General features: G+C 52.8%; 1 protein-coding gene across 10 annotated transcripts in view; it reads left to right on the top strand.

Moving 5' to 3' along the window:
• Nucleotides 1-20,273, top strand: part of MAMLD1 (mastermind like domain containing 1) — a 116,638-nt gene that overhangs the window by 63,182 nt on the left and 33,183 nt on the right. For 3 of the 10 annotated variants that reach the window (XM_060087658.1, XM_060087655.1, XM_060087662.1), the window contains exons 3-4: nucleotides 15,206-16,927; nucleotides 19,021-19,143. In XM_060087658.1, the coding sequence (XP_059943641.1) occupies nucleotides 15,206-16,927; nucleotides 19,021-19,143 (1,845 nt within the window). The remainder of the gene's footprint in view (nucleotides 1-15,205; nucleotides 16,928-19,020; nucleotides 19,144-20,273) is intronic. The other 7 variants (XM_060087660.1, XM_060087659.1, XM_060087664.1 and 4 more) reach the window with 3 other exon arrangements.

Here is a 20,273-nt window from a genome sequence, read left to right as displayed (position 1 = left end):
AAACCAGGAATGTGGGAATGACAGGCACTAGATATATTATATTAGCTTCCTAGTACCACTGAGAACAGGAAGCCGGTGAGTAGGGCACAGAAAGATATTCCCATTCGATCCTCTGGCCCTGATGTCCTTTCAAAAACTCATTTGACACATTTCTGCTTTCTTCCCTTGGAACTCAGATGGCATCCATGGGTCCGAAACTCAGGGTTAGGGATTCCAGAGAGCCATTGGTTGGTTGAATCTGACAATAAAAACCTGCAACCTCGCCAGTCTACCAGGGTTAGCTCAGTTAGTAGGAGGTGCCGCAAACACAATGGCTGTTATCTCAGTGTATTAGGTCCACAAAGGAGTGGCTCACTTAATCTCTGCAATTAATAGAGCAGAGAGGAAATGGCTCTTCTAGACCCGTGGGTCTGCTTCCTTCCTGTTCAGAGAACTGGGAGCTGGGGGCTCTGAGGTAATGTCATTTCACATAACTAGAGGGCCTGGCTTCTCCAATTTCAAGGGCAATCCACTTTCAGTAAGTCAGTTTTCTATTTAGTTGAGGATTCTGATCTGTGCACAAGTGTGCGGGTACATTGTTGAAATCCTGTTGCTCTTTTTTGCCCTGGTTGTCTACCACCAACAATGTACTGAAAATGTGGTATCCAGTTGAGACATTTACAAAACTTTGTTTACTGGAGTTCCAGCTCTCACAGAGATGGCAGAAAGATGGGATGGCAGAGAGGGAGCAATTACTTTGGCCTGTCCTCCAAATTGCCAGCCCTCCCATCAGGCATCTTTCCATGGCAATCTCTACCCTCCATCCTAATTACCCTTTTTAGTTCTTGCTTCTCTTTTATGGTCAAGAAATAAGTCAGTGAAGGAAAGCCTCTTGGTAATGTATCCAGAGTTCATGGTCAGCTTCAACGGGACTTGCAGTTTCTCCTTTGTTTCACGCTTGTTTCCATCCCTAGGGGAAAAAGTGGGTGAGTTGTAGGTGCAGGATCCTCTTCCCCTTCCCCCCATGTGCCCCACCAACACCCTTTTAAAAAGTAGTCGTAAGAAAGCACAGCACCCTCTCAGCATTTGTTCATTCATTCAGCAGCCTGATTGCTTAATGACTCGTGATCTGGAGTTTTACCTTTTGAACACTTGGGCATCCACCCAAGCTTAATAAGGCATCCAGTCTCTGCAGTGAGTGTATGGAGTTTTAACAGGAGGCAGAATGTTTGCTTCCTCCTTTTGAAGTTAAGATCTCCACTCCTCCCCCAGAACGGTGAGTGGATTGATTACTAGTGCACAAATCTCTAAAATACTAGCACTCCAGATGGGAGCGCTTCAGAGCCCACATGAAATTGGAACCCAGTCGTCTCCTTCTCAGTCTACACCCAAAGTTGCGAAGATTCCCCAGCTCTGAGCAGCCGCCTATTCCGTTCATAAGGCAGCTCCAGAGAACATGGAGGCATTGAGGGCATTAGACGTACAGTCGGAGAAGGAACGGGATGCTGCGCTCACGACACACCTTCTGTGTGTCGTCATGTGATGATAATGAATGGCTGACTCTATAGTTACCATGAGTTGGCATGCCCAGTCTTCCTTCCGACCTTCCCAGCCATTGCCCCTCTTTATGGATGAGGACGCCAAGATCCAAGAAATCCAGTGACTTGTAGTAAGATGCTCATGGCGAAGGTGGGGAGCTCTATCAAAGGTCCCCATCTGGGTGGCCCCAAGTGCAGCCTGCTTTCCACCTGCAGTATAACCTAAACCAACGGCTCACCCCTTCTTCTCCTTCTTGTCACCTCAAATGCAAATGGAGCTGAGGAGTCCTGTCTGTCCCTCTGCTTTAGGCTGGTGACCTTACATATGCCCAGTAGGAGGAGGGCCATTCACCAGCTGCCATGGCGTCTGATCAAGTTGGGGGTTTGTGCCCCTCATCCTCGGAAGCACACACTTTTCTTTGCAAAAAGTGCAGGGGACTCAGTAAGGAGACCTCAGATTTCATCCCAGGGCTCTAACTAGCACTTTGTGAGCCCTTGGGTAAGTCCCTTTGCTCCTGAGGTCAGAGGGCCTGCATATCTCAGGCCTCCTGCCACATTTCCAGGGTCCCTCCTGTGTGCCCAGCCCTGTGCTAGACCATGGGCTACAGCAGCTCCCAGTCAAGGGGTAGGTAGACTCCTCCCAGGCTTCCTGCACTGGGAACAGATATGTCCTACTCTGTAGTTCTGCCTGTCCTCCTCGGAAGCTGGGAGGAGAGGATGGCCAAGTGGCTCTCTTGTGCATGTTCCTTTGTAGACAATAACTCGTCAACTCCTATGACACAGGGACTAATATTTCCACTTCACCGGGGAGGAGACCGAGGGACTTTCCCAGTGTTGCGCGGGCAGTAGGTTGGAAATTCCGATCTCAAACCCAGGTGCCCTGACCAGCATCATCCAGCCTGTGAGCCGAGAGCCAGGCTAATTAAAACCCCACAGGGAGTAGGGACAGCCAGCCAGGACCTGGGCTGTGTTGTGTAAACAGCTCTCTTGGAAGCCTGGAGAGGCAGCCCAGTGTCCCCTGCTTTATGCCGGCTGTGGGCAGGGTGCACTGGCCCCAGGAGAGGGGAGAAGGGTGTATGGCCCCGGCTTCCAGGAGCCGGGGGGTCCAGGAATCAGCTCACTGGGGAGGTGGCTGTCCCCGGCAGTTACTGGGATCCTGCATGAGGCTGTGCCCTCTGCCCACGTCAGATGATGATGTACAAGGTGTGGATATGAACGCAGTGTAAACCACACAGGGTATTACCGCTGTGAGCACTTTTTTTTTTTTAATGATCAGAGATTGGCATTGGCTCAGAAAGGCGATGAGAGACAAGTGTCCTTGGAGCTCAGGTAGAGACACAGGGCCCCTGAGGATATCTCAGGCTCATCAACAGCCCCGCTGCCTGAGGAGCACTGGATTTATGGTGTAGCTCTGAGCATTCTGGGTCAAAGCCTGCAGTGCGTATGTGACTTTCTATTTGGGGATCCTCCCCACGGAGCACGCAGCTGTTCGCTCCTTTTCCTCCCGCCCCCTCCTCCTGCAGTGAGGGCCCGGCCCTGTTCCAGACACCCCGCCAGGCTGGGCCACCAGGCAGAGGCCTTGCCTTCAGCTCGGCTCTTCTGCGAAGGCTGCACGCTGCTCGGCTGGCCAGTCACCACTGGGCTCTGCATCCGGGTCCCACCTGGGTAGCCCCATCCAGCAAAGCGGTGACCTGAAAATCGCAGTCTGTTTGCAGGGGGGGCTGCCGGGAGGGGAGGTCTGTTTGGCAGCTGGCACCCACTGGCATCTGGGCGCTCGGCACTGCCTATTTCTGAACTTCTAGGAGCCCACGTTAGCTGTGTCTGCGTTCCTGCCTGGCCTCTACCCACAGCTTCCTTGACATCAGGCCCGAGGTGACAGGTGTCTGGAGCTTGAGCTGCCCGGGGGAGGGGGAGGGTGGACACTCTTGGACCCCAGATCAGGGTGTCAGGAGAGTCTGGCTGAGCTGACACTCAGGCACGACCCCCATCTAGGGTGTGTGCAAACCAGAGGGCGGCAGCCCTGGGGCGCAGACCCAGGGCTCCTCAAACTCTGGCTTGGCCTGTGTAGGCTGAGGCCCCTTGCTTTTGCTGAAAATCCCCAGCTGGAGAACTCAACGTGGCTCTGATTGCAGACAGATATTTGGGTCATAAGCTGCCCCTGGGGTACCCAGTTCTAGACCTCAGGTTGGGGAGGGGACAGGAAGCATGCACTTCTAAAGATTAGGCTACAGATGCTGATGTCTGCAGTTGACATAGAAGAATTGGTCGAAACCCTGCCTGCTGCCCCTTGGCCTTTCCTTTCTCCTCATCTACCACCTCCCCTGTCTCACCAGATCTCCAGCCCCGAAGTACCAAAGTTAGAAAGACGGGCAGGAGCCCAGGCCGGACTCGACCCCTGAGGGCCCAGACCCAAGGCCCAGGTGTGGCTGCTGCCACCCCTCCCTCCCTGCCCCCTCACCCCTCTCCCCCCAACCCCGTCCTTCCTCAGAAACCCCCTTTGTGTGCCTCCTTCTGGTGCTGCAGGGAGCGGCCCCTCTTCTGACTCCATCCAGAGCTGTTTCTCCAGGCTGGTCGCCCCCCTCCAAGGCTGTCAGCTGGCACACAGGCACTCTCGTGACCCAGAGTAAATGCTCGGTGGACAGTGGTTGCCTTTCCTCTTGGCCAGAAGGTCCCTTAGAAATCGTTCAGGTCACCTCCGTTGTTGACCACAAGAGGCCCAGACACACGAAGGAGAAGGCGTGTCCTTCATGGGGCCAGTTAGTGAATTCATCACAATTTCTGAAAAGCGATTGCCTCTGGGCCTTGTGCTGGGAATGGAAGAGAACAGGATCGTTTGTAGGAAACCTTCTGCTCCAGGGCTTAATTCACATCTGCAGATGCCAGCTGAGCCCTGTCACGACACTAGGTGCTCTGGGGGTACAGAGATGAGGAGGAAACAGCCCCAGTCTTCTGAGAGCTACGTTGTGGAGGCCTGGGGTGGAAGGGGTGGGACTCGAGGCCGAGTTATCCTAGAGACCCTTGAAGGCCCGAGGGAGGAGGGTGTGCTTTCATATGCTGGACAAGGTGCAAATTGTTGACGAGGATACAAAGGCTGGAAGAGCAAGCAGACGGCCAGGCATTCTGGAGGAGGCGGTGTTCTCTTTCATGCAACCCGTGGAGCACCCAACAGATGGGCAGTAATAATAACCATTGTTAGTGCAGGTTAAACGTGGCCTTTGAGGCTGCTACATGCCTCACCCATTCAGGAATGCTCACCTAACTTGTACGATGGTAGAAATCTTGAAGCTTTTCAGCTCCGAAATGCTGGCTGCCACTGTCTTGTGAACAGTAGGCCTACATGGCCCCCTGCAGTGTGAGGAGGGCAATTTGGAAGTAACCTCTGTGCCTTGGGGAAGATGCTCAGCCTGTGCTGTAGGTCAGGGCTTGGCACACTCCCACCCGCGGGCTAAATCCAGCCTGCAGCCTGTTCTTGTAAATAAAGTTTTATTAGCACAAGCCACACCTAGTCATTAACATATCGTCTGGAGTTGCAACAGGGACCACTTGGTCTGCAAAGCCTAAGATAGTTACTCTTTGGGCCTTTACAGAAAGTTTACGAGGCCCCGATCTAGGTCACTGGGTTTCTTATCATATTTTCTGAGGCCGTAGTTTCCTCCCATAAGTGGGTGCTCAGCTCTGTGCCACTTAAGGGACAATCACATATCCTGGCACCTCTCCAGGCATTCTGCTTCCTCTCCTGTGCCACAGCTGGCCTGACCGCCCTCTGGACCTATCCCTTTCTCTCTCCCATCAGCATCCAGGCAGACCTTTTACAAACAGATGGAGCCGACCACTCCTCGGTATAACCCCCGGCCCGGTGGTTTCCCACCACAGACACCTGACAGTCCACCCGCTTCCCCGGGCTGCAGGTCCCTCTGTGAGCCATGGCTGTCCCCCTGGCTCGCTGTGCACCAAGCACAGTGGCCACGGCCACCTGCCCGTCCTTGGAGCGCGCCGAGAGCTTTTCCCCAGGGCCTCTCCCTTCTGCCATCCTGCCTGGAGCGCTCTGCCCCCAGTCCTTCTCCTGGCCACTGTCACATCACTGCTCCTTCACTCTGTTCTTATTCTTGCTGTCTTCATACCGTCTGTTCCGCTAGAACTCCAGCTCCGTCTCATTCTGGTTCCCCACTCCTCCCCCGGCATGTGCTCATTCTGAGGGGATCTCTGTTCTGGGCCCCGTAGACAGCCCTGCTTTGTACAGTTAGAGGCCTCCATCTGAACAGGTGCTCAGTGCCACTCGCTAGCTGCCTCTTTTTCTAAAATAAACTTGAGGCAATAAGGTTGTCTAGTGTTAGGGCTGTCTGTGTGACGCTGTCAGAAAATCTCAACATTTTCTTGCCTCTTTTTCTCCTTTAAGTCAAGCCTTTGGGCTTTAGAACAATGAACTTGGCTGATATAAAATACCTCCAGGAAGTCAGCCCCCAAACACCAACATCCAACATCTGCTTGCTGAATATATGGCTTCAAAGAGCTAAGTGTACGGTAGCTAAGTGCTGTCCATCCTATGTTTTTAAGCCACATGACAGCCAAGGAACTTAGAAATGCCTTGCCCTTTCCTGTAGTTAAATCTGACATAAAATTACTTTATTGGCAGCATTTTAACAAACAAAAATCTCCTGTGTTTTCACCGGTAATTCAGCTTCAATTTTCCAAGTGAGAAAAAAGTAATTACGAATGATGGCAAGGAGACAGTTTTGAGGTCTCTGTTAATAACACATTCAGGGCAAGCTTCTTTCTCCGGCCCACTCAGGGCAGCTTCCTACAGTGAGGTGGAGCAAGAAGGAATCACTCTGTAGGAATAGCCCCTTGACTGTCAGCACTCCGGCCACTACCAATACCAGCATCACTACCCCTCCACGTCCACCACCAACCACCTCCACCACCAGCATCACCACCTCCACCACCAACCCCATCTCCTACACCAACATCATCTCCACCATCACCACCTCCACCACCAACACCATCACCACCAACCACCTCCCCCACCAGCATCATCACCTCCACCATCAACACCATCTCCTACACCAGCACCATCTCCACCAGCACCATCTCCACCACCTCCACCACCAACACCATCTTCTATAGCAACACCATCTCCACCACTAACACCTCCACCACCAACACCATCACCACCGACCACCTCCCCCACCAGCATCATCACCTCCACCATCAACACCATCTCCTACACCAGCACCATCTCCACCAGCACCATCTCCACCACCTCCACCACCAACACCATCACCACCATCTCCACCACCAACACCTCCACCACCAACACCATCACCACCGACCACCTCCACCACCAGCATCACCACCTCCACCACCAACGCCACCTCCTACACCAACACCATCTCTACCACCACCACCTCCACCACCAACACCATCTCCTACACCACCACCATCTCCACCACCACCATCACCACCAACACCATCACACACACACAGACACACACACACGGGAAATTTTTCAGGTTCTATGACATGCTCCCTGGTGTAATCGCAGACACCTTCAACACACAATGAAAGAAAGAAATATTTTAAGGTTTTCATTATTTTCATTATGTAATCTACTCTTGTTGCTGTGGGATTTGGGACTATGGAACATCAGCATGTGTTTGTGGCCAAAATTAAACTAGGATTCATTACAAGAAAGGCTAATATCTCCGAGTACTACACCTTTAAGACAGATAAGTTTGGATGAGAGATCTTAACTTCATAAAAGGATTTACTGAGGATTTCCTTTCAATGGCAGATTCTTGTTGCATTTTATTATGATTTGGTTGACAAAAGTTAGCCTTGCACACAGCTGTTCAGGAATGCAGCCAATGAGTAAAGGCAGATCTGCCTTGAATGGCAAATGCTGCTGAGTAACTATGTTACAGGCTATTTTAGGACCACCAAGAATGTGTTTGCATTTTCAAGAGTGGAAAGAGACTATTTGGTATGAACACCATGCCAGGCACTACGCTCACTTTCCACCTCTAAGCTCATGTGATTCTGATAACAAATTTGTGAGGTGGCCTCAACTCTCCCCATCTTGGTTGCACAGCACTGTGAATGTACCAAAGGCCACTGAATTGTACACTTGCAAAAGCTTAATTTCATGCTCTGCGAATTTTGCCTCCATTTCAAAAAAAGAGGACCTAAGTCATTTCACAGTGTATACACATGTTAAATCATCACGTTGCACACTTTTCAAAAAATCACATTGTACAACTTCAATACGTATAATTTTTAGCTGTCGATCATACCTCAGTCAGGCTGGAAAAAAGAGAGGACCTAGACCATGGGAGGGTCTCTGCACTGACCTGAAGCTCCTTAGCCCATGTCCCCTCCCAGCCTCTGCTTCTGTGGCATCAGAGCTCAAACAGCCTGACTCAAAGATCTACTAACTAGGGTGTGTACATTTGCAGGCCATTAGTATATTTTAGAGCCAGAAGTTGGCACCTAGCCACTAAAATGTGCTTATTCAGTAAGCATGTGACCTCCAGAATACACCGGCCTAACCAAGTGTCTCTGGATTCTTCCCCCACCTACACAGCTGTTGGGTTTCTCATGCAGGGAACTTCCTGCCATGGTCTAAAGCCTGTCGCCATTTTATTTAGCCCGTTGTTGGGACACAGGCAGAAGCAAAGTCCCCTTCTGCTTAAGCTTCAGGACTGGCCTCTGAACCTTACAAAGCCTGGGACGTAATTTTGTTCTCTGAACCTTATATCCCCTTTCATAAAGCTGGTGCCTTGCATTGTATAAGCTTCAATCCCCACGAAGCAGAGGGCATGGAGAGCTATTTGGGGAAGATCATAATTTGACCCCAGCTGGTCTGGGGCAAGCTGTGCTTTCTTTAACATGGTCTGGAATTGGAGGTGATGTACACCTCCTGCACATGGCATGGACACTTGTGAACCACGAGGCTCTCCTTGGCCTATCTGCACCCCAGGGAGAGAGGCCCTCTTAGGTGGGGGAGAAGAGCATTCATCTTTTCTCTGCAGGAGCAGTCCAGAAAGAAAGTCATAGCATCAGCTTACCAAAGCTGGGACCCATTCACTTTGTGGGTGGGGAAACTGAGGCTCAGAGTGGGGTAGGGACCTATGAGAGGTCACACCACAAGGTATCAATACTTAGAAGCAGAGCCCTGGGAGAAGTGAGAAAGTTGGGCTTAAATGAACTCCGAGGGCCCTTCTGCCCTCTTCACATATAGAAACCCAGGTCTGCCCAGTGGCCCTGGTGGTCTCCAACCTCGGCTCTGCCTTCGCTTTTCCTCTTCCCTGCATGTTTCCGGGTGCATTAGCCTAAATCAGGTGAAACACAGATGACGCTTGTTAACCTGAGTCCTGCACAGACAGACCCATCTGGGCTGAGACAATGCCCTTGCCTTTGACCTTCAGCTTCTAGTCTGGCTCCACAGGCAGTACCTGCTTGACCTCTAGGTCAACCTCATCAAATCCAGGTGCTTGAAACCAACTCCATCTTTCTCTTCTCCCCCCAAGTGGTCATGTTTATCCAACTAATGATGCTACATGGGAAGGTCTTTGGAGGAAACCGGGGCAGGGTTTCTTCCAGTGGAAAGAGGCCAACCTGGCAGTCAGAGAAACTGGCCCACGGGCACATCTCTTCCTGGCTCTCAGCCTCATGAGCCCTCATGTGAATGGGAGGGACCGGCCTGTCACTAAGGGCCTGGCAGTTCTGACAGCCTAGGAGTGCAAGGCTCGCACTCAAGAAACGCCTGGTCAATGACGCAATACTTGGAGGCGTCTCAGGGGACGGTAGCGCTGAATTATGAGCCCATTAAATCCACACGCATCTATCTGTTTGGGGCCATTCTTAGAGTTGCCAGTTCTTCCAGCTGCTATGTCTACACTATGGAAAGGGAGAACACAGTTCTCAAAAAACCCCAGGTCTGATCGTTTCTATATTTGTTGGGGCCGCTCTGGTTGAAGCTTGTTGAAGCCACAGCCCTCATGTTGGGAAGCCTGAAGGTGCAGACAGTGTGGTGGAGCCCAGAGCGGTGGGCGACGGCGAGCAGCAGAAGGTGGAATTTTACAGGCAGCGCCGCTGGCCGTCAGGTCGGTGCCATCAGTGCCAGGCTGCTCGTCTCCCTCCACTCTCACCCCATGTCCCGATTCTAGAGCATGTGTCCTTATTTGCCAGAGAGCAAGCCGAGGCCCACACTGGAGGGCCCTGGGGCAGCCTGGGGACCCAGGGCCTGGAGAGTGACATCAGTGACAGTGACTGCTTCTGATGTGCACTCCTCAAAGATGCTGTGAGGCACCCAGGGCAGGCCGAGGACTCATTTTACAGAAGAAAAATTGAGGCTCAGAGAGGGGGAGTGACCTGCCCACAGTCACACAGCAAATGGAGGAGCTAGGACTTCCATCAGGTCTTTTGGTGCCTACTCCAATGCTCCTCCCTCCAGCCCAGCCCGCCTCTGCCTGCAGAGCGTGCAGCCTCTGTCACTTCGGGGCAAGCCCAGGGCGCCAATATATCCCCTCTTTCTAGGGTGAGATTCTTGCTCCAAACCACCTGTTAGCAGAGAGTCATTCCTGAGACAAACCGACTCCTCTTGAAGCTAGTCAGGATTCCCTGCAGTTCCCATCCACCCTGGGATTCTCCAGAGCCTCGGGTCTTGCAATTCTGGACATGCTGAAAGTCCTGTTTGCTCTACAGAAAGATCAGTTTGTGGGGACATCGTTCTGAAAAACAACCATGCAAATGATACACCAGCTCAAGTACAGGCAGTTATGGGTGCTCATCTGATCCCATGTCTCCACGCAGGCAGATTCCCTCTCTCTCCCTCCTTCCCTCCTTGTCTCTCTTCCTGCAAACCCAGTCCTGCTGCCTCATGTCTTATCTATTCTCCTTTCTTCTGAGCAAGTCTACTGGGGAACACTCCTGTCTCAGAGGGCTTGAGATCCAAGCTAGCTGGCCAGCGTGAGGTTCTTGGAAACTCCCAGGGAGCATGTGTAGCAGTACTGAGGAAAGGTGTTGATGGAGCAGGGGTGGACTCGCGTGAGAGACACTGAGAGAAGCAGAAGCAGGAGCAGATTGGCCGGGGCTGCACCGCAGGAGGCGCTACTGACAGAGGAAGGGAGACTAAATACACCACAGGCGATTTCCAGCTTTTTGACAATCTTGCCCCGGGCTCCCTGGAGGGAAAAACAAGGAGCCCTGAGCCAGTCTCTCCTGCACACCTTGGGCTTCCTGCATTCTTACCCAGGAGGGACTGTGCATATTTTTGCTGGCCTTTTGTAGATGTCTGTGTTAAACCTCCAGCTAGAGTGTTCAAAATCAAGTGTTTATAGCAACCTGCCAGACTTCTTTGGAAAGAGTTTTATATATATTATATATATTGTATATATTGTATATATATTATATATGTATAATATATATATTATATATATAATATATTTATATATATAATATATATATTATATATATAATATATTTATATATATATTATATATATATATATATATGTTCTTCTCCTTATGCCCATTTTCTGAGCCTGGACTGTACTCTTATAATCTAGACCCTTTCCCAAGAAATCTTTGCCCTTTTTGCCATTCTGGACTAAAAAAATGTAGAAAGGGAAGAATTGCCATATGTCATTGTTCAGACAGAACCAGAAATAATGTTGACTTCAGAGCTGAACTTGGCCTCTATCAGAAGGGTTGCCTTTGTTTTCTCATTATTTAGGGGGTGGGGAAGGCATCACATGCTTTGAAATGCATTTTAATGAATGTTTATAAGGTCGTGGGGATCACATTGGTGGCTTTGTCTGCCCGATTATGAAATGGGACTCCGCCGGCACTGGTGGATGGAGATAAAGTCATTCCTCTCTAAAAGACACCAGGACACCGTCCCTCACTCCCCTTCCCCGCCCTACCACTGCCCGGACCTGTGAGGGCTGGGCCTCCTGGGGTCTAGTGTTGGTGTTGGCCCCTAACTAACCGTGGGACCACAAGCAAATCACCACCCATTCTGTTTTCTGTAAAAAGTGAAGGTTGACATGTATTGTCTAGCAATCCTGCTAGTGGCTACTGATTCACTTATGGTAAAAAAATTTTTTTAAAAAGTTCTCCCAGTGAGTGGGCAGGGTCGCGTGCAGTACAAGGCCTGAAGGAAGTAGGGGCTGGCTGGGAGCTGGGACCCATAGCTTGCTGTACAGAGTCCACAGAGACTGGAAAATGGCACATAGGTAAAGCTGTTTAGAAGGGTCTGGAAGTTTGGTGGGGACCTGCCACCCCCAACGTGACGCTGAGAGGGGAAGTCATTCTGGGGTAGCAAGCTCTCTGCTGCACTTGATCTAGAAGGGTGGCCACGGGGTTCAGTCAAGCCCAACAGCCCAGACAGGCTGACCTCGGTGGTGGCAGCAGCCTGGGTCTAGGGGCGAAATTAACTCGTAGTAGATGTCAACACAGCCGCCTCCCCTCAGCTTGTTTAGGCTTGGCTGGGGATCTGGCCATCCGGCCAAGGTGCTTTAGGCAATCTGTTGAAAGCTCTCCCCGTAAAATCCGAAATGCAGAGCTGCAGCCTCTAGCAAAGTGGAGTCTCGTTTAGTCCATTGAGAAAGGAAAGCTGGGAAGAGGCTCCTGCCTGTCCCACCGCTGAGACTGCGGCGTCAACCAGCGCCCCCCATTGCACCCCCAGGGACAGCAAGGCCAGCCTGCCCGCCGACTAGGGAGCCTCCCAAAGCATTCAGGAAAGCTAGCACCAGTGGCGTCCGGCTTCAGGTTTGGCACAACAGGGGCATCCTGGGGTCCCGCTGTGGGGTTGAGGGCCTGAAAAGTGGGGGGCACACACACTCTCACTTCAGAGAGCTGGAGACTCCTTTCCTTCGCCAGTGGTTCCCAGTATTGACTTTAGCATCTGGTGGTCATGTCCCACCTTCCCCACCTCCTGCCACCTTAGTCCCAACAGGATAATGGCAGACCAACAATTAAATGAAAGCCCTAGTATCTGCCAGGGAGTCCAGGCCGTTCCAACTCACAGCTCTTGCCCTCCCTCCTTTCCCTCCCATCCCCCAAGCCCATCCTTCCCCCGCCTGGTCCTATGCAGACTTCACTGGCATTAAACTCGCCTTGAGTCCAAGACATCATGAACAGTGCATTGGGCACAGCCATCGCCCGCTCGGACTCCCAGCAGGGGATCCTATGTAAAACCCACACTGAGTCGTTCCTTACTGATCCAGTTTAGACATTTCTGTTTTCAATATATTGGATTTGTTTTAAGTCTTTGGGAAAATGTAGAGGAGACCGAATTTCAGCCTGAAATGCAGTGACTTCTCTGTGGCCCATAATTGATTGACTGAACGGCCAGGAAAACACGGGGCGGAGCTCGCTGGGTGCTGAGTCATTTGTGTTCATTGGTCCATGGATTCATTCAGCTTCTGTTTACTGAGCACCAGCCGTGGGCCAAATACTTAGTGAGCACTCCTGGGTGGGAGAGTGGAGCGGATGACTGGAGAGGCCTCTTCCTGTGCCTACTCTGCCTCACCCCCCAGCCCCTTCCTGCCTGCCCCGTGGTACTCAGGCCTCAGATGAATCTGGTGGCAGACCTGCCCCTCAACGTGCCCTTGGCCGGGTGGTGGACATCTCAAAAGGAACGGCAGAGAAGTAGGCAAGTCCCCTCGCTAAGAGAGGGGGAGCCCTTTCTGCGGGGATGGGGCGGTCAGTGTCCAGCCATCGGTGGGGGAGGATGGAGGCTACGGGTCGGGGAACAGCTGAGTGATGGTGGCAGGCCCCTGTATCTGCCCCCGGGCCCTGGGGCCCTCTAGCTGAGCCGCTCGGGGCAAGTCTTGCCCATCCCAGGGTCTCAGGGTCCCTCCCTGTCTTTAAAGGCCAGGGTTGGACTCCCAGAGCACTTCCAGATCTGCCCTCCGTAATGCCAGCTACTAGTTAATGAGGGTCCACTAGGTGCCATGGAATCTGTTCCATTTCACATAATAGTCCAAGCAGCATCATGAGATGAGAACTAAAATGACGCTCATTTTACAAATGAAGATACAACTCAAGAGATTCTGTGTGGAGGCCAATACGTAGTGGTTGTGTGTGCCTTGGGACCAGGGCCCTAGGCCATCCTACCTCCACCCATGCTCTCAACCTGGCAGTCCGCTGAGAGCCAGCCAGGGAGCTGTAACAAACCTTGGGGTCCTGGGCCCTGCCCCGAAGGAGACTGAAGCAGTTCAGCTGTGGTAGGAGAGCCTGGGAATCTGGGGGTTTCTAAGCACATCTGATGGGTGCCAGGGCTCCAGATGTGCAGCCCTAGGGGATCTCTTTTGACGTTCACTCTGCTTTAAGAGTCATGACCACTGTCGTGCTAGTAGGTGGCCCTCACGCCCGCCTTGACCCTCCAGTGAGCCAAACGTAAGGGGACGTCAGAGGATCAAAACTGGGTGTCCCAGTAAGACTTCAAAGCTGGAAAGAGGCTTCTTCGTGCAAAAGTGCTTCAGGGGAAATGTATCTGGTAGAGCGTTGGCCTTTAGGTGATTTCCAAGCCCATCTCTTCCCACACATAATCCTCTGATCCACTCCCTTCCCCTTCACTGCAGGTCATGGTCATTTACGAGACAGCCACGGATGACTGTATGAAGCCTTGAAAGAGTAGGAAATACGGCATTAGTAACTTCTTTGATTTGTTCCCAAAGGCTAGGCTTTTATAAATGGCGGGCAGTTCCCCCAAGTGCAGATCACAGATCGGGGCCTTTTCCTGTTGTTTCCTATCTCCCCAACCTGAGGATGCATCTGCACAGAGGCATTTCTTAATTAGATAGCTTTATACTTTTTTGGTGGAGGATTGTAAGTCATTCCATTAAAAACAAGCAATAGAAAAATACAGAGAATAGAAAGTGAGTTTCCAGTCACCCCCAAAAGATGACTACTCCAAAGAGTTGCATATACTTTCTTCCAAGGCGTTTTCATGCACTCATAGCAATGTGTATGTATGTGCATGTGCACGTGTGTGTCTGTGTGTGTACAGATAAATGGAACCATGCTATAGCGACTGTTATGCAGTTGTGTTACACTCCAAACAGTGTCTCTCAGACAGCTGCCCAAAAGAACACGCCAGATCTACTTCACTCCTCCAAAGCCTCTGCTTCATCCCATTTTCTCACTAGAGCCTGATGCATTTAACCAAGACATGGAAGCAACCTAAAAGTTCAATGTCTACGTCACGCTTTTCCTTTTTAAAAATCAGGTTACCAGTAGACAGGTGGGAATTGCAAGTTTCTTAGCGATTCTCCTTTGCCCTCCAATGTCTGCCCGCAGCCCAGGGCACTCCGTGCCTCCTGCACAGTTTCGCTGAAAGCTCCTTTAAGTGGGCAGAGAATATCCTTCGCGTGACTTTCTGTAGTGTTTGGTGTAGAGACAGCATAATGCTTTATTTGAACTGTAACACGACAGTCTAAATGAAAGACAGCAACAAAAAAACAAGCATCATGGTTCTAAAAATAGGCTGTATTGTATAGTTTTGACAACTCTTTCTAAGTCTTGAAACTGAGAGATCTGTTTTATCTTGCAAGTTTCCTGTTCAATAGCTTTAATGTGCCAAGCCTTTATAAACATTCCTCTGCCTCCCCCCTTCCCTCTCCCTCCCTCCCTCTCTCCCCCCTCCCTCCCTCCCTCCCTCCCCACCCCTCTTTTCTCTTCCAGCCACAGGGAACCATTAAGAGGAGACAGGAAGAAGAAACTTTCCAGCTTTCAGGCATGGCCGAAGGAGGTTACCCTAATAAAATTAAGAGACCATGCCTTGAAGATGTCACCCTTTCGATGGGCCCCGGCGCCCATCCCAGCACAGCCTGTGCAGAGCTGCAGGTTCCTGCGTTACCCATGAACCCTAGCCCTGCAGCGATGGGAGCAGCTGGCCATTCATTACTACTCGAAAATAACCCCATGAACGGCAGCGTAATGGGCTCACCGTTTGGGGTGCCACCAACTGCGGAAATGGGACTGAAAGGCCCCCCTCTTTCTTACTATGACAAGACCAACACTGTGCCTGCTGTGGACCAGGAACTTCAAGATCTGCTGGAGGAGCTAACAAAAATCCAAGAACCTTCTCCGAGTGAGCTCGACCTGGAAAAAATCCTGGGGAGCAAGCCAGAAGAACCGCTGGTCTTAGATCACCCCCCGGCAACCCTAGGCGTGACTCCCAAGCCTGCGGTTCAGATGCCACACTTGGAGAGCCTTGGTTCCAGCAAGGACTTCGCTTCCAGTTGCAGCCAGGCCCCTGGGGTGTCGCTTCAAATCCCGCCCTCCTCCGCAGGGATCAGCTACGTCATTCCCTCCACCAGTAAGCAGATGGTCTCCCCCAGTTCTTCAACAGCGCAGGCCAAGAGCCAGGTCCAGGCGCCGCTCCCCGCGGCTGCCTTGCCACCGCTCCCAGTGCCTCAGTGGCATCACGCCCACCAGCTGAAGGCGCTGGCGGCCAGCAAGCAGGGCTCTAGCACGAAGCAGCAGGGCCCCGCTCCCAGTTGGTCTGGCCTGCCTCTTCCCGGCCTCTCCCCGCCTTACCGCCCACTGCCCTCACCACAGCCGCTGCAGCCGTTCAGCCCTCAGGGCCTCATGGTGTCCTGCATGTCATCGAGCAGCCTGCCGGCGAGCGCTCTGCAGGGCTCTCCCAATGCCTTATTGTCCAGCGCGGCGCCCAGCAGCGGCGCTGCCCTGGGGCCGGCCATGACCTATGCCCCCGAGAAACTCCCCAGCCCCGCGCTCCAGCAGCAGCCGCAGTTCAGCCCGCAGCCCTCCATCCTTGCCAACCTGGTGTCCTCCACCATCAAACAGCCTCAAGGGCACCTGATATCCACTCTGCCCACCAGCAACCCGGGGCCCTCCACTCCCTACCGCCCAGAGAAGCTGTCCAGCCCCGGCCTGCCACAGCAGTCCTTCACCCCACAGTGCCCCCTGATCCGGAGCCTCACTCCCACCAGCAATCCGCTCGGCCCGCAGCAGCCGCAGCTGCAGCTGCCGCCGCCTCCGCCTCCGCCAGCCAGTGCCATCCTCAAGCCCATGGCCACCAGCTCACCCAGAACCCTGAGCCTGATCATGCAGCAGGGGCTGGCCGCCCCCAGCCCGGGAGCCCCGGAGCCTTTTACTTTCGGCCACACCAAGCCCTTGTCACATTTTGTCTCTGAGCCGGGCCCCCCGAAGATGCCCTCGGTGCCCGCTGCGTCTCGGCAACCTGCCCTGCTCCACTACCTGCAGCAGCCGACGCTGACGCCGGCCTCTTCTGCCACGGCCTCGTCCACGGCCACAACCAGCTTGCAGCTGCAGCAGCAGCCGGACGCTGCTTCGTTCCTTCTGCAGCACGTGACGCAGCAGCCGCAGCGTGTTCAGCGGTCGGTGGCCTCGGATTCCATGCCTTCTCTGCCCAGACAGGTAAGCCGATCTCATCTCTGGTTGAGTCCCTTGGTTTTGGAAATAAGAACCATGTTTCATGGTATTGAGAGCCGCCTTTGGAGGCAGATCCAGGCGGTAGTCCTCTTTGAGAGTGGACTTCACTCTGGAAAAGTCTGTTGAAGCCAATTTATTCTGCGCAGTCAAAGCGCAGTATCCATGAGGTCAAGGTTGTGGTTTCAGTTCCTGTGCAGGTTGCTTAGCTTCCCTGGAAGAAAAGTTCACCCACAAGGTGCCGCCAGGGGAAGGAACCAGGGCAGACGAGTCAGAATCACACAGAACTGGGCCGTGAGGCACGTTCCCTCACCCAGGACCAGTGAAGCCTTCATAGGATACAAGGAAATTGCACTGAAGCATTTAAATTTTCTCCCTGCTGGCATAAGGCTGCACACGGAGCCTTCTAGAAGTGTCACAGCAAACGTCTGGTGGGCAGCGGCAGCGTGCCATTCACCCCTGCACCAGGTGCTGAGGCAGGTCCTAAATGAAAATGTCAGAGACGTGTCAGGTAGTTACTCTTACCATCCCCATTTTACAGACGAAGTAACTGAGGCTCAGAGTGTTGAAATGACTCGCCCAGAGTCACACAGTTAGTGAGAGGCCCAGCAGCAACTTGAAGGCAGGCGGGCTTGCTCCAGAGCCCGTGCTCTTCTCAAAATCCCCATGATGTCTCTCTCATCTCCTACAGTCTTGTCAATCACTCAGTTCAGCTACTTCTCCCTGGGCAGTGTCTATCATAGTTCCCACTTTTCATTTGTTCTGACCCCTGCCTGTATTAGTTACCTATGGCCGCGTAACAAATTAGCCCGTAACTACTGCTTAAAACAAGATACATACATAACTTCACAGTTTCTGGAGGCTGGGAATCCTGGCACAGCTTAGCAGGGCCTTCTCGGCCCAGGTCTCTCACAAGGTTGCAGTCATCTTAAGGCTCAACTGGGAAGGACTGGCTTCCAGACTCACTGCTGTGGTTGTTGGCAGGAAGCAGTTCCTTGTGGGTTGTTGGACTGAGGTCTCGGTCCCTCATGAGCTGTTGGCCAGAGGCCTCCCTTGGTTCCTTGCCACGTGGATCTCTTCATAGAGCCTCTCACAACATGACAGCCAGCTTCATCAGAGCAAGCAAGAGAGAATGTGCCAGCAAGAGAGGCAGGGGGAGTGCCAGCAAGTCAGAAGTCACAGTCTGTATAACCTAGTTTGGGAAGTGACATTGCATCACGTGTGCGGTATTCTGTTCATTAGACGCGAGCATGAAGATGTGAATACCAGCAGGGGATTACAGGCTGGGGAGGGTACCAGGAGGCAGGAATCCCTGGGAACCACGTCAGATGTCTCCCTGCCCCGAATACCGTCTTTCGTGCTTCCTCTTTTCCATTGCTGTCAGGCCTGCCCAAGTTCAGGCCCTCTTGATTCTTCATCCGAACTCATACAGTTGACTCTTAAACTGGTTGCTCCAATAAACCATCCGTTTCTCTGAGAATTACCTTGCTATAACACAGACCTGATCGTGTTCACACTTGCTCGGAAGATTCTGGAGGCCCAAAAGCTCCATCTACCTCCTTAGACTCAGTGTCCATCGGGCCCCAAAGTGCTTGCCACTCCCGGCCCACTCTGTGTTCTTGGCCTTGACTCCCACTGTTGCCTGTGTCTGACCTTCCCTGCCCACCTTTGCTCTCCTGTCCCACTCTTACAGGTCCTAAGGCTCAGTCACTATCCCCCCCCTGCCCCCCAGGAAGCTTTTCCCCAACTGTCCTCTGGACTTCCGTCTCCGACTCTGCCTCCTTCTTCTGTAGAGAAGCCAAGGAGTAGGTGGCCGTAAAGTGCTTGTCTGGGAATGTGTCCCAAGGGAAGCTCCTGGTGGGGGCTGACCTCTTTGATGAGGGCCCTGGATGACCATGGCTGTGGCAGTCCCTAGAGGAGAGAGACCGTGTCTTTTTCATCCAGGTCTCATGAAGCCTCACCAAGCAGAGTGCTCCACACAAGGGATCGGTCCTTCAATGGGAGCACCCGTGGGGGTGGCCAGGGTGAGCGGCCAGCCCTTGTCCACAGTTCAGGAGCACTTTGGTTTGATTTTGTTATAGGCCTGTTGCCAGCTGTTTTCGTGGACTTCTGCAGCTGGCTTGGGGGAGTGCCAGCATCCGCACTGGAGCCCTTATCCTAGCAGGCAAGATCCTCAGCCTGGAGCCGTGTCACCATCTAACACTGTGAGCCTTTTTGGTTTCTTTTGTGTTCAGTGGGGAACATGTGTAGCCTGACTGTGTTGCCTCGGAGCCAGACCAGCTGGCTCACAGAGAGAATCCTTAATGATGAGGGTCGTAAAAATCACATCCGACTGATTCCCTAGGTGGGGCTGGAGGAAGTGTCCGGGAGAAAGCGCATGCAGCCAAGCTCCCCAGGCCAGGAGGGGCTCAGGTGACCTCTGCCAACAGAGGCAAGAGGCTGGGCTCCCCGATGGGATGCTTCTTGCTGCCAAGAGCTACCTTCCCAGCCAGCACTGGCCAGTGCCCAGGGGCTGAGCGTGCTACCTGGTACTTCACCTGCCTTTTCTCGTCTTAGTCCTCAGAGGTAGGGGCTGTTATCATTCTCTTTAAAGCTGAGAAGTCCCCAGAGTTGCCCACAGTCACACAGCAAGTCGGGGCCAGAGCAGGGAGTCTGGCTAGAGAGCTCACACTTGTAACCCCACACACGGGGCCCTGCCTCCAGAGCCCTCTGTTCCTGCCTTGACCTCCTAACTGTTGCCTCTTCTACAAAGTGGGTGTGATGGTAGGTTGTTTGAGGATTAGAAGCGTCGATTCTGTGCATCTGAAGCACTCCAAACAGAGCCTGGCGCAAAACCTGCCAACGAAAGCCTGACTCCTCGTCCTGAGTCTCCAGATCTGTTTCCCGGGGGCTAAGGTGGTTCTCAAACCTGGGGCTGTGTCGGGACAGCATATGAGCAGTGCTCTCTCCAGACCCCATGCCTGCCAGTGAGATGGACAGCAGTGGTGGGGCTCACTAGCTTCGTGGGCTCTTCTTGTCCTAGGCCCCGCCCTGCCTAGACCACCGCAGGCCCGCTGGGTGAGGGGAAGGAGCCGCCTTCGTGCTTTCACGCTGGCTCCGCCCCACTTCCCAGCACCCTGCTCTGTGCACGGCATTCTTTTAGCCAAAATGCACTGACGAGGCCTCCAAACGGGCACATCAGCAGCTCCGCTGTTCCTTCTCATGGCCTTTCCACATTCAGTTTAAGGCCTAAGAACCGAGCTCTGGTCACCTGGCCAGGAGAAGGTGGAAGAAAGGAAGAGGCGAGTGTTTGAGGCCCCCGTGGTGAGGAAGTACATGCTTCTTGCTCCCAGCA

The sequence above is a fragment of the Mesoplodon densirostris genome, chromosome X (assembly GCF_025265405.1).
Source record: "Mesoplodon densirostris isolate mMesDen1 chromosome X, mMesDen1 primary haplotype, whole genome shotgun sequence".
In the NCBI taxonomy this organism is placed as follows: domain Eukaryota; kingdom Metazoa; phylum Chordata; class Mammalia; order Artiodactyla; family Ziphiidae; genus Mesoplodon; species Mesoplodon densirostris.
This window is presented reverse-complemented; position numbering and strand designations above follow the sequence as displayed.